The sequence below is a fragment of the Ochotona curzoniae genome, unplaced genomic scaffold (assembly GCF_017591425.1).
Source record: "Ochotona curzoniae isolate NIBS_2020 unplaced genomic scaffold, NIBS_Ocur_1.0 scaffold_3835, whole genome shotgun sequence".
Taxonomy (NCBI): domain Eukaryota; kingdom Metazoa; phylum Chordata; class Mammalia; order Lagomorpha; family Ochotonidae; genus Ochotona; species Ochotona curzoniae.
In genome coordinates, this window is record NW_024467114.1 from 35824013 (window position 1) to 35837153 (window position 13141).

Sequence of the window (13141 nt, forward strand, 5' to 3'; positions counted from 1 at the left end):
AACGGGCTCTCCTCCTTCCCCTGCCGTAGGGTTGAATCAGAGGGATCATTTTATTGAAGAAATGGGCTTTTAGTGAAAAGTACTGACAAAGAATTTCAGAAGGACCGAACCTAAGGCTTTCCATGTTGAGTGCCACTGACTTTAAAATGAACGTCAATTTAGGCCGCACGCACTGCTTCGCTTCAGTAAAGTGCAAACCCGAGGGCCATTCTGTCACACTGATAGGAATGAAGTTTGCCACAAGATGACCCAGGAACAGGTCAAGGCAAAAATGTGTATTGAAGGATGCTTTTTGTTTTAGGATTAGAACACATTTTTAATTAGATGTGTTCTTTTCAGACGGTAAGTCAGATTCGTTTGTAATAAATATTTCTTGGATAATGACAACAACCAAGTGAAGTCAGGTTCCTCAGAGCTACACACAGGAAAACAGTTTACATTCATAATAATCAACTGTGTTCCTTTCTGTTCTTTTGTATTTGTCTTTGAAAGTTAGGCTCAGAGAGGAGGACTTCACTCTTTATAACTTTGAGTAGTCATTCCTATACTCCAGGAATTTTAAACATATTGGACCTGTTAATGAACCTCATTAATCTTCATTATCTCTTGTGGGGAAGTTAGTGCCACATATCATTTGTTTAATATAACGAGAACGTTATGGCAAAAACATTTTTAAAATTCTACCAGGGCCCAGCACAATAGTGTAATGGTTAAAGTCCTCTCCTTGAATGTGCCGGGATCCTATATGGGCACCTGTTCTAATCCTGGCAGTCCAGCTTCCCATCCAGCTCCCTGCCTGTGGCCTGGAAAAGCAGACAAGGATGGCCCAAAGCCTTGGGACCCCGCACCCATGTGGGAGACCTGGAGGAAATTCCCGGCTCCTGGCTTTGGATTGGTGCAGAACTGACCATAGCAATCACTTGGAGAGTGAATCATTGGACAGAAGATCTTCCTCTCTGTCTCTCCTCCTTTCTGTATATCTGACTTGGCAATAAAAATAAATAAATCTTTTTAATAAAATTTTACCATCGGTGATGGTAAGTCAGCAGTAGTCGCCATCTTAGGAAGCTGGTAGTACTTATTTTAAAACATGGTATTTGTAGGAGAATCCTTATAAGTTTTAGAAGCCTATGAAACCTGCTCCAAAGGAATGTTCTAGAGTGATGGAAAGAGTCCCATGGTACCTCTTGATGGCAAGCTGCCTCGGAGTCAATTGTTTTATGTATTCAAAAAGAAACCTGCTTTTAGGTGTATGCTGATCCTAGGTGGTACACGAACTGTCCTGCTTTCCTCTTTCCATGCGTGGGGACTTTGAAGGTCAGGTGCTCCAAAGGACCTCTTGGCTTTTGTCCCCCGGCAGTGCCTATGATCAGAAGCCACAAGTGGGAATGAGGCCCTCCAATCCCCCGACGCCCTGCAGCACGCCCGTGTCCCCACTGCACCATGCCTCCCCCAGCGCAGCTCACACTCCGAAGCCTGACCGAGCCTTTCCGGCGCACCTCCCTCCATCGCAGCCCGTGCCAGAGAACAGCTACCCCATGGACCACAGGTGAGGCGCACATGCGCTGCTTTCCGGGCTGTCGCTAGCATTGTTAAAACGGGCGCCTCTGACCAGTCCTTGTGAGCGTATTAATTTTGCACATCTGTGCAAAGTAGTTTTAGAAAGAGCTCGCTCCGTGTGTACTTATAAATAACTGTTGGAAAAGGTCATTTATAAACATCCCTTTTATAAACATTTAAATCGGTTGCTAAAATGGAAAATTAATCTATATACTGACATTTGAACACTTCCTTTCACTTTGCTTGAATTAAATTGCTTCACTTAAACTTTAAAGCAGAGCATCCCATTTTTCATGAGCATATGTGTGTACTTGTTCTGGAAAGTGAGGAGACTAATTTTAGTAGGTGGCTTATGGAATTAGGTCCTTTACCTTAGACTGCTGATTTCGCTAAACATAGTTTTTGCAGGATAAAGTTAATTTGATTAAAACTGTTTGCTATCTTTTCTGAGTGATGCATATTTAATGCCCCGAGGCATGTGTCCCTGGGCACTGAGAAGAAGCAGAGTTTAGACTGACTTGGTGTCACTGAGTCAGGCACAGGCCCGGAGCGAGGGAGCCTGTTCGGGTATGTGACCCGAAACTCCTAGAAAGGAAGGAGGATGGAGTTCACATCCCAGTGTAACAGAAGTCCCCAGACACTGCCAGGATCGGCAGCTTAAAGAACAAGTTGATAATATACAACATCTACCTTTCTCCCCTCAACTCTGGCATTTCCTGGCACATGTTGCCCCATAGAGCGCGTGGCGGAAGTAGTGTATAAGGCTTGGTCAGGAATGTTTTGCCCACTCTGTCTTGTATGTGCCACTCCCGGGATTCCTCACGGTGACAGCCCCCGAAGACACTGTTGGCAACAGGTGTGCACAGTGTTTCTCCTGCAGATGCGGTGGACAAGGATCCCTTTGGGCTCATTAGGAGTGGGCTTCGGGGCGAGGTTAAGCCCTAGCTTGGGATACCTGCATCCCTTATCAGAATGCTGAAGCGAGTCTGGCTGCTTCAGTGAGCTGACTCCTTGTTCACGTATTGAAGGGGCAAAGGCTGGCTCTGGGCTCCGAGTCCCTTCCGCCCATGCGGGAGAGCCCGGTGGAGTTCCTGGCTCCTGGCCTGGCCCTGGCGCAGGCCCAGCTCTCAGTGGCCAGCTGAGGATTGCACCATCATCAGGAGAAAGATGGATCTGTCTGCCTCTCTTTCTCTTTGTCACTCTCCGTGTCAAGTAAATTCTTTTTTTTTTTTTTTTAAGAAAGACTGTTTAGTAGTGAAATGTAACAAAATATCTAGAAGTGAAGGACTTTGGGTTACTGCTTTAAATTTCTTAGGTGTTTTTCCAGAGTTTGCAGGGGCTGGATTCCAGATTGCTTGTACACATGACAAACCGCCTCTGACACAGATCAGAATAACTCAGCTGAAGAACTCTCCAGAAGGACAGAGGGGAGTGAAGATGTGCCACTGGCAACTTTTCTGGAAATCTAGGGGGGCACTCTGGCATTGTGTAGGTCCTTCACTGGGACTCATTCTCAAGTCCTCATTGACTCCCAAGGGGATAAAGAGATAGGATGGAAGCCTTCTTTGCGGGACCAGGAAGCCAGGCTGTGGCTTCTCTACCTTTCTTTCCATCCCAGGTCCTTCCTCAGCCCTTCCCATCCTCTCAGCCTTTTCATCCATGGCCCCGAGACATTGTCAGAGCAGGACGGCTGTGCATCTGTGTAAACAGCTTTGGAAACAGATGAAAGAATGTGCTGCAGGGTGGGCCAGCCCGCAGGTGCACATTGTCTCAGGCAGACAGGGAGAAAGATGGTGCACACACCCCAGCCCGTTTCATTCCGTCCACTTCTGATGACTTCCCAGAGTTCAAGGTCACAGAGCCTCCCGGGAGGGAGCGCCAGTGCTGCCTGGCTTTGTCCTCTGCTGCAGACCCATTCCTTCCCAGAGAAGGAGCCCTCTGAAGAAGCTGTAGGTCTGGGTTTCAGATGACCTAACTAGAGAATGCTTTAGCTGAATCCATTTTCATTCCTCGGCTTGAAGGCCAGTATTTGAGACTGAGAACAGCCGGCCCGGAACTGGAAAAGGGAAGCCCCGGGGTCCTCTCCTGCAGCCCCCAACTGCGATTTGAGGACAGGACCAGCTGGCGTGTCCTGGAAAATGCTCAGATGCCGTATGTTTCAGGGCAGGATTTCGTAGAGGCCAACACCTGACAGTCCATGGGCTATTTATGGCAGCTTGGCTGCAGGCCCTGGTCCCTTCCCCAGAGTGCACCCTCCTCCGGCCCAGGCACCCCACCTCTCTCTGGGAATGCTTCAGCTGGCCCGCTCCCCGCTTCCTTTCTCGGCTGCACTGGTCTCCTCAGGCCAGCCCTTTGGCATCTGCGGCTGAACCCACTGTGCAGGAACCCTGGGTCTTTTTGCTTCCTGCCCATTTCCCACCCACCTACAGCCTGCTTTTCTCTGTCCTGGTCTCTCCAAGTCTGCTGTCTTACTCAGCCACGCTCTGCCCATTGCATCTTGAGCTGCTTTCGCTCTGCCACGCATCGAGGGCTTAGCAGGGTGGCACTCCTGGCAGAAGTGTGTGTTTACCCTGCCACTGTGCCCCAGCAAGTACCAACTGCAAGATCCAAACGCCCCCATCCCTCACCCGGCTGTCAGTTGCAGCGTTCATCACTTCCTTTTAAGGCTCCCCGAGGAAGCCCACTTCTTATTTTAACTTCAGATGAGGGTTTTCCCATTCACTCCTTGACATGCTTGATGCTCGTTCATTTCTTTTTTGGGTTGGTGAAGTAAGCAGGAGGGGGAACACAGAGATGGCATCGCGCTCCTCCCCGTGCTGTGTGGAACCCGCAGCTGTGACAGCCAGGGAACCCACAGTGGCAAGTCTCTAGAATGGGGTGTTCTTAGAAAGGCCTGCTCACGATTCCCAGGCAACATTACCAGAATGCAATGCCAAGTTTCCAACTTAAAGACTCCGGAATGCTTTCAACGGGAGGGTTAATAGGGTTATAGTTGCTCCTACAAATGCTTTGCTGGTTAATTTTAAGCACACTGGGAGCATTTTTAGAGCACTTTGAAATCTTTAATTAATCTACCTCTTTGTGGTGGGTCAACGAGCTTATGGAGAAGAAACCCAGACAAGAGTGCTTCTGTGAGGAGCCGGGCGTTTGAACGGGCAGGTGCGCCTCAGCTCAGCCCTGGCCATGTGCTCGGATCCTGCTTGGAGATCAGCATTTTCCTGCCTGGGAACCTGTGCAGACCACATGATGCTGGCATGTTGCTTTCCTCCGTTGAGAGCGGCTGTGTGTTTTTGCTCAATATCAGCCTGCTATCTTGCATCTATTTTAGTTTTAGTCTTATGGATTTATTTGAAAGGGAAAGTTACAGAGAGAGAGAGAGATCTTCCATGCGATTCCCTCTGCAGATGGCTGCACTGGTCAGGGCTGAACCAGCCAAAGCCAGGAGTCAGGAGCTTCAACCAGGGGCTATTCCACGGGGGTGGCATGGAGCCAAGCACTTGGGCTATCCTCCACCCCTGCCTTTCCAGGCACTTGAACAGGGAGCTGGGTGGGAAGCGGAGCTGTTGGAACATGAACCGTATGGGGTTCCACTTTTGGCAGGAAGCAGCTTTACGGCAATGACCAGGATAGAGCCAGGCTGAACTCTGTCGGGGGGTTCCAGGTACCTGACCCCACTGCCTCCTGCCTCCCATACGTAGGTTAACAGGAATCACCAGGATGCAGGAATCACCAGGATGCGTGAAGCAACCACTGTAATGTGGGTTGCAGGTGACTTAACCCCTGTACAGAGGCTGCCCCAGCCGTGCCTCACTTACTGCCTTAGTAACTGGTGATAACAGAAGGAAGATCTGTAAGCAGGTTTTGGGTTCTTGCACATGCTTGTCAAGTAGTTTGATAACATCCCAAAGTGGGATCGTTTGGGGTTGTCACCCAGCGCTACAGACATGAGCAAGAGAAACTGAGCACGGACTAAAACATCTCCTCTTCGGGCCGGTTGGCGTCCTGCTCATTGACTAGGTGGTTAAACGTCAGTCCAGTATCGTAAGAGACCAGGCTGTGTTACCGTTTGGCCCCTAACCCTCTCCTTTCCTCTAGGTTTCGCCGGCAGCTTTCCGAGCCCTGTAATTCCTTTCCTCCGTTGCCCACCATGCCGCGGGAAGGACGTCCCATGTACCAACGGCAGATGTCTGAGCCCAACATCCCCTTCCCGCCACAAGGCTTTAAGCAGGAGTTCCATGACCCCGTGTATGAACACAGCGCCCTGGTTGGTGGCGCGGCCAGCCAGAGCTTCCCGCCTCCCCTGATGATCAAACAGGAGCCCAGAGATTTCGCCTATGACTCAGGTAGGCCCACACGGTGGTGGCGCTTTCGCGTTTATGGCCATTTCTCATGTCCCTTCTCGCTGTGGTTCCTGGGGTTGTCCTACTGGTCGAGTCCTGCCCATGCGTGGTAAGGTGTTTGATCCTTTCTTTGTTTTGTCATGTACATAGCAAGGGCTGGTTTATTGGTGAGTTGGGCTTGAGCTGATGGACAAAATAGTATCTGAAAATGAAATTTTTTTTCCCAAAGAAAATCAATATACACATTTTAAAATAAAACGGTTTAAAGAAAAGCTCATTTTATAACATTACATTCTCAACGTTAGAGCACCATTGCCATTTTTTGTTTCTGCATCTAATGCTTCTTTTAAAAACCTGGTTGGTTACTATTGTGCGGCTTAATAACCATGTTGCATAAAGTGATATCCCATTCTGGGTATATATTGTATGTCACATCAAGAAGGAGGCGCGGCCTGTAGGCTGGCCACAGGGCATACTTGGCCTTGAGATCTGGCCTTCTGTTGATGTATGCTGGGACCAGCAGGGTTTGACTCAGAGCTTGGGTCCTGCCTCTAGGCCTGGGAGGTGGGGTCAGGGGAGCTCCTGCTTCTGCTGCCCCCTCATGGAGCCTCCCTGCAGCCCCCCTGGACAGAGCTCCCCTCTCCTGCCACCCCCCTGGATCCTCCTTGGAGCCCCCCTGGACAGACACCCCTGCTCTTGCTGCCCCACTGGACCGAGAGCTCCCTGCTCTGCTGTCAACTTCCCTGTCCACTAGCATCGGGAGAGGGAACTGATAAATGGGACCTCTGTCTGTCTGTCTGTCTGGCTGAGTCTCTGCTCCTGTTCTCACCCCCTCCCCCGCTTGTTTAAATTTTAAAAATAAGTAAATAAATAAGTGAAAATAAGGGAGAAATAAATGAGTCTTGGGTGGCACCTATTCCCGGAGTGCCTGAAGTAGGAATTCTCACCAGCAGGAGAGGCATACACACCTGCAGGTGCACAAACCTCCTCCAGGAGCTTAGCTGAGTCACAGTCCATGAGTGTGGAGTGCTGTGTCGGCGGCCGCTGGGACCCCGCCCACTGGAGCAGGGACGTGAAATGTACTCTGAAGCTGACCACTGAACCTGGAGACCTCTCTGCTGAGTTTTTCCTCTATGGTCTGCGGAGACCCTGCTCTTTCAGGGAACTGGGGCGGGCAAAAGTGGGTGAAATAGATCTGACATTGGTGAGAAGGCCCCTATGCCCCTGAGCAGTCATTGACATGGCCCTGCCTGAGGACATGCGTACGTGGGGTGTGCTTGCCTCTTGAGTCGCACAGGTTACAAAGCGTGCTTTGTAAAGCCACAGCTGCTTCCCCGGCAAGTACCTGGCCCATGATTGCATCAGCTCCAGCTGGAGGAACAACAGCGATCTATTGGGGTTCAGTTTTCCAGCTCGCACAAAATGATTGCTTTGCTGGAAGCTTCGGAGCCTGGCCAGAGAGTGCAGAGTCTCCCTGCCGTCTTCCTTCAGCCACGCCTTGCTCCCTGGGCAAGGACTCCACGTGGCTGTGTAAACTCTCCACTGCCAGTCATGCCTCGTCTTCTCCAGGTGTGCCCTTTGTCTGAGGCTGAGCAGGGCCAGCCCGGCTGGCTGAGACCGCACCTGTAGGCCTGGCAGCCTCGTTCCTGGAGTGTGACAGCATAGCGCATCTGTCCTGTGCATACTGTGTCATCTGTGAGGGGAGGTCACCCTTGTGGTCGAGGAGGTGGCTAGGGAGTGTGAGACCTGGAATGGCCAGATGTGAGGCTGGCTGAGGGGCTGGAAGAGTGGGCTAAGAGCCGAGGACTGGGCACTGTCACTTTCCATGCCATCTCATTTTTAGAGTTCATCCAAGAGATCTGGTTTGTTCCATGATGCGTTTTTCGTGGCTAGGGAGAAAAGAAAATATTTATCAATTTCTTTGGATGATGGATAATGTCAAAAAGTTGTACACATGGTATGGGTGTCTGTTGGAATTCTTGCCCCCAGAATAGGTGTATGTCTTGGGATTTCTCCTGATGGATTTAGTTTGAAACCATTTGTCTGCAGGGTGCTTCGGAAAGCTCATGGGGAGCTCCTGTACCGAAAGAGACGAGTCTCCTGATTCTGTTGTCCTTGAGCTTTTTGAAGTACCCTGTTATCTGTCTCTGAGGTCTGCAATATAGAGGAGTTTATTGTGTACCAGGTGCGTTTCTATGTCAAATCCCGTTCAGTTGCGTTCTCCCGGCCCTCCCTGCCATGTTTGAATTTGCTTCATTCCTTTGCAGTTCTTCCTGAGTTTGAAAACAGTCACACAGCCACTGCCCACATTAGCCCAAACCAACGCTCCAAAGGACTTAAGCGGCATAGTATTTCACTCTGTGTTCTGGAAACATTTTTAGGTATATGTTGGCAGACGGAGCAACATGCTGCCATGGTTTTCTCTGTGTCCCCTCATGGCTGTGTTACATGCATGGTTGTATATAATTGAGTACTGGGGTTGCATTTTGAGGAGATGTGCACTAAGAGAGAAAGGGCTATGAGGCTTCAGTGGTCGGAATGCAGGAGCTGATGCTGGGCCAGCCGAGGGCATCACTTGGGGGGGCCACAGGTGGACCGTGCAGTTGGCCTCTGCAGAGCATCTGCCATGCATCAGCTACCGGAGCAGCTTCCCATCCTGTGTGGAAGTGATACAGGACATCTCTTTGGGAAGTGTGCTGTGCATCCCACCAACGACTGGGAAGTACTTGCTGAAAGTGGGAGCGGCAGTTGGGGTTGTGTTGCTCTTTCCGTCTAGGTCGTGTTTCTGTTTGCTGGAGTTGTTCACCACCTTCCGATCTCAGGATTGCCAGCAGAGATCGGGTCTGCTTTGCTGCAAGAGTTACATGGCAAAGCCGTGCTTCCTGCAATTAAAATAATAATAATAATAACGATAGTAACAGTGGTCAGAGGCACACAGCACAGGCTCTGGGTACACGTGTTCTGGTTATCAAGTTGCTGCTCCTGAGCTGACACTTTTAGGACACCTGGCAGCCAGCAGGTGTCCTCTGGAGTCTCTGTGTCGTGCTTCGGTCTTGTGTCCTTGTGACAGCACCCTCATTCACCTTTGACATTGATCACTGAGTGATTGGCTCTTCTTTTTTCTCCCGTTGAGATCGAAGGCAAAGCGCCTAGGACATACTTTATATTCAGTTTAAAAAAAAAAATCAGGAAGATGATCCTTTCTCGTAAGGCCTCTAATGTTTTATCGTGTAAGTTGATATACCATAAATGTTGTGAAAATAGAAGGAGTCTTGTGTGGGGAAAAGCGGCATGATTGTGCAGCACTAAAGCCTGACATTAATTATGACATGGGAAATGGAACGTCTATTAGTCTTAATTATAATTACAGGAGTGCAATTTCAACTGCCGACTATTTAAGATAAAGCACTCAAAATATTATGTTGGCAGTGTGGAAATTTTTATTCAGGGAGCAAGAAAGAAGATCAGACACAATGAGGAAATACGAAATGGAGGGTTAGGAAGTAACGTGGTAGCCCAGTGCGGTGTGAACCTGAGGGTATCACAGTACTAAGCTCAGGGTGCTGCACCTGTTACTGTGGAATCTTCTGCAGTCTGACCCTGCTGTGTTAGGAGCAGGGCACTCACATTTGCTTGGGTGATTGGACTTCTCAGCTGGAACATGACTCTGCCTTTTTTTTTTTGCCATTATTGCTAAGTTGTCATGCAAAAAGGATTAAATGCATGTTGAGTGCTTCATTGGCACTACTTCATGTAATATACCTTATGCAGTGCCCCATTTTCTCAGAGTCGGGGCTCCTTGTCATACCCATAGGTGAGACTTGCATGTTTGCCACAGCCACTGAAGCACTGTTTTCGATATTTGTGCTATCCGTGTGATTAGAGTTGTGTGTGTGTGTTGGTGGCTACTGTGCATTTCTTGGTGGCTCAGGGTGGTTTCCTCGTGGGGACAGTAGACACACAAAAGTAAAATTCGACTTAAGAAAATTTACACAGGAAATGTTCTCATGCTCTGAGGACTTCATTTTACTGTCACGGATTGTTCCTAAGAAACTGTGGGAGAGAAGCACAATGGCTGTTTGGGAGGGAAGAGAGGGAAGAGAAGCTGTGTGAATCCTTGACAGGCAAGAGTGACAAGTTATGGCTGCTGATGAGGGGAATATTGTGGCCAGTAGAAGTCAGGATTTTGGGAGTTATTGAATGAAATCACTCTTCTGAATTTTTAAAAATGTATTTACAAAGTGTAACTTGTGTGAAATAGGATGCAGGACTGAAGAACCCTGGTGTGGCCTTCCCCTGCACTTGGGAGGATTCGGGAAAACACAGCCTACAAGTTGACATGGAGGGGTGATGCCCTGTGGCCTGTGCTATTATTCTAATTAGTGTTAAAGATGTTTCCCAGCCAGGAGTGTGGAGTAGTTTAACGAGAGTTGCAAATGAAGAGGAAGTGAGAATGTCCTGGGCTAGAGGAGGGCTGTGCACCTGCCACAGAGGGGACAAGCCTGTGCACCTTGAGCCTGGGCAGAGGAGAAGGTGGAATCCGGGCAGGAAGACCTGATGGGCTGTGCTGAGGGGAACTGCACATTCTGATCGTGTCTTCAGGGTGTCACTTGCTGTTCTTCTCGCTTTTTGCCAAGTATTTTGTTATCTTTTTGAGAGAACGTTTTTGATTTATAGTCAAGGCTTTTTGCTGTATCAACGAACATGACCATCATTCAGCAGGAAGATCAACAAGAGTTATCGGCCATTATCAAGTGAAACAGGTGTTCAGATTTACCCTTAGACATTGGCAAATGGTCCCAAAGTGAGCTCAAGGCAAATTACCACTATCGTTAGTGCTGCTTTAATTGAAATATTGACATGCAGAGATGTTTCCTAGAAGTCTTCCCCTTCATGGAAGCTTATGCGAATGCCCTTCGTCAGACTCCTGCCTCCTCCCCATGCACTTTACCACTAGGAATTTGAGGCTCATCCAATGGGAAAGTGACTCGCTGCCAGTTACAAACCCACAGCAAGCAAGAGTTCCTGGTCATTCCGTGAGTTGCTCTGAATCAAGGGGATACATTACAATATGTCATGTGTGTCACTGTGCCGTGCTGCCAATCTGCACTAAAGGTTTCTGTTTGGCGCTTGGAGGAAAGGCTGCGCGCCTTCTCGAATCCACGACGTTGTCAGTTTCACCTCTGATTGTCAGGTGTTGAGCAGTGCCGGTAGGAAAGCATAAGCCCTCCACTCGAGTTCATGGCTTGATGCATTCTGTTTCCCTTCTAAAAAAACACACCATCACTCTTGCTAGCTGTGGGGACTGTCAGAGGCGTGGCCTGGTGACAGAGGCTGAATGACAAGGGAAAGCAGCAGCCGAACAGACCCCTGAGGTCTAAGTTCCCATGACTGGCTGAACTGGGAACAACTTCGTGGACTTCACGACCCTTGGTGGCTCACTGGCTTAAGATGCAACCAGAACAGTGCTTTTTCAAAATTTTATCTGTGGAATTTTTTTTTTTTTTTTTTTGCAATTGAGTTTGTGAGGAGCGGCAGCGTGTAAAACAGATGTTACCCAATTGTGCAAGAATTAGGTGCAGTTTTCCCTCCTTTTTTTTCAGTTTGAATCCCTCCATTCCTGGCCTTCCCTCTGCGGTCCCCTTCTGCTGCACTCTCTCCAAATGGCTGCAGCCAGCGCCGGCAGAAAAACCCTGGAAATCACAGAAGGGCTTGCCTGTCTTCCGCATGTGGAAAAGTTATGCGTAGGCAGAGGGGTGATGACAGAAATGCTGAAAAATATTTACCTCATGTTAAATATGTGAAAACTGAAGTATGTTTAACTTTCATCTGTCAGAGCTGACAAATATAGCCCCATATCCACAGAGGCCCAAGCTGGCACTTTCATCAGGAGATTTAAATACTCTTGGGTGTCGGGGCGGCTGCAGAGGAAGGAGTTGAAGTTTTTCTTGTCAATGTGATTCAGTGTTTCGTGGTGCCGTGACGCACACCTCCCCCCCAACAAAATAGCAGGAAAGGGGCTGGATGTCACACACAACTTGTGCTTACAAAGTTTGGCTTGGGAACCCCCTTGCAGGGCTTGGAGAAGGATTTTAGAGTGAAGGTTATATAGGGTGAGGTCCTTGGGGGAACACAGCACAAATCGCATTAGTATTTTGCGCAGCTGCAATGTCCGTCAGTAATGCTTTCTGTGCACTGGTGATGCTCGCACAAAACAGAAACACGGAAATGAAGACGTTTCTTCTTACTTGCGTGGTACTTTAACCTTCAGTTATTAACCTTGAATTTCTGAGTATCCTGGGTATGGCCGACTCTCAGAAATTCTGGCACCAGATACATTCTCTGTAGTTTCTTGGGGCTAGTTTTGTGGCACAGCAAGTTTAGACAGCAGCCCGCAGTGCTGGCATCCCCTATGGGCACCTGTTCAATTCCTGACTGCTCCACTTTTGCTGCACCTGGGAAAGCAGCGAAAGTTGGCCCCATCGGTTGCACCCCCGCCATCCACCCCTGGATGGGGACGCAGGAGGAGTTCCCGCCTCCTCCTGTCTTCCAACCTATTCATGGAAAATTGATCTCATGAATATTTTCCAGTAAATTTTCTTGTGTCCTTCCTGAAGAGTTGGAATGCGTGCGCGCGCGCACACACACACACACACATACACATGCGCGCACAACAAAAGCATGCTATGCTCCGGGAAGTACAATGCTAGGCCAGGAAGCTGTGGGGCAACACTAGCTAGACTGGTGAGCAACCAAGGTGTGCAGAGTCACGGGGACCGTGATTGCTTCGAATCTCCCTAGCCTGCCGTGCACTGCCAGCTGCCAGTATTTCTGAAATGGAAGACATCGCCGTGAATAAGTCCCTTTTCTGGGAGGATGTCACAGTTGGGATTCTAAAATTAAATGGCAGAATAGGGGAGGGAAGGGGATGACATGTCTCTCACAGGATTTCCCCAGGAGTATTCCCAGTTCTGGCCACTGTAGGCCTGTCAGCAGCCACAGCGGTCTGCTCCAAGGCCCACTGCGTACAGCAGGTCAAAGGGAGTTTATGCAATTCTGTCTGAAGCAAGTTCTAGCTCTAGCCCCTAAAATCCAACAGTGCTCTTCAATTCATGATGGGGAAGTTGAAAATTCACCGAACTCCTCTAACCTACCATGTGCCCCAATGCACAGCGTATCCCCCTAACTGTAATTTCATTGGGTTGTCTGGAAACTACCTTAAAGTTTTTTTTCCCCTCTAC

General features: G+C 49.1%; 1 protein-coding gene across 7 annotated transcripts in view; it reads left to right on the forward strand.

Moving 5' to 3' along the window:
- The window catches only part of ETV1 (ETS variant transcription factor 1), an 87070-nt gene that overhangs the window by 48380 nt on the left and 25549 nt on the right, over positions 1 to 13141 (forward strand). For 6 of the 7 annotated variants that reach the window (XM_040964759.1, XM_040964760.1, XM_040964763.1 and 3 more), the window contains 2 exons: positions 1361 to 1549; positions 5656 to 5903. In XM_040964759.1, coding sequence (XP_040820693.1) covers positions 1361 to 1549; positions 5656 to 5903 — 437 coding nt within the window. The remainder of the gene's footprint in view (positions 1 to 1360; positions 1550 to 5655; positions 5904 to 13141) is intronic. The other variant, XM_040964766.1, reaches the window with a different exon arrangement.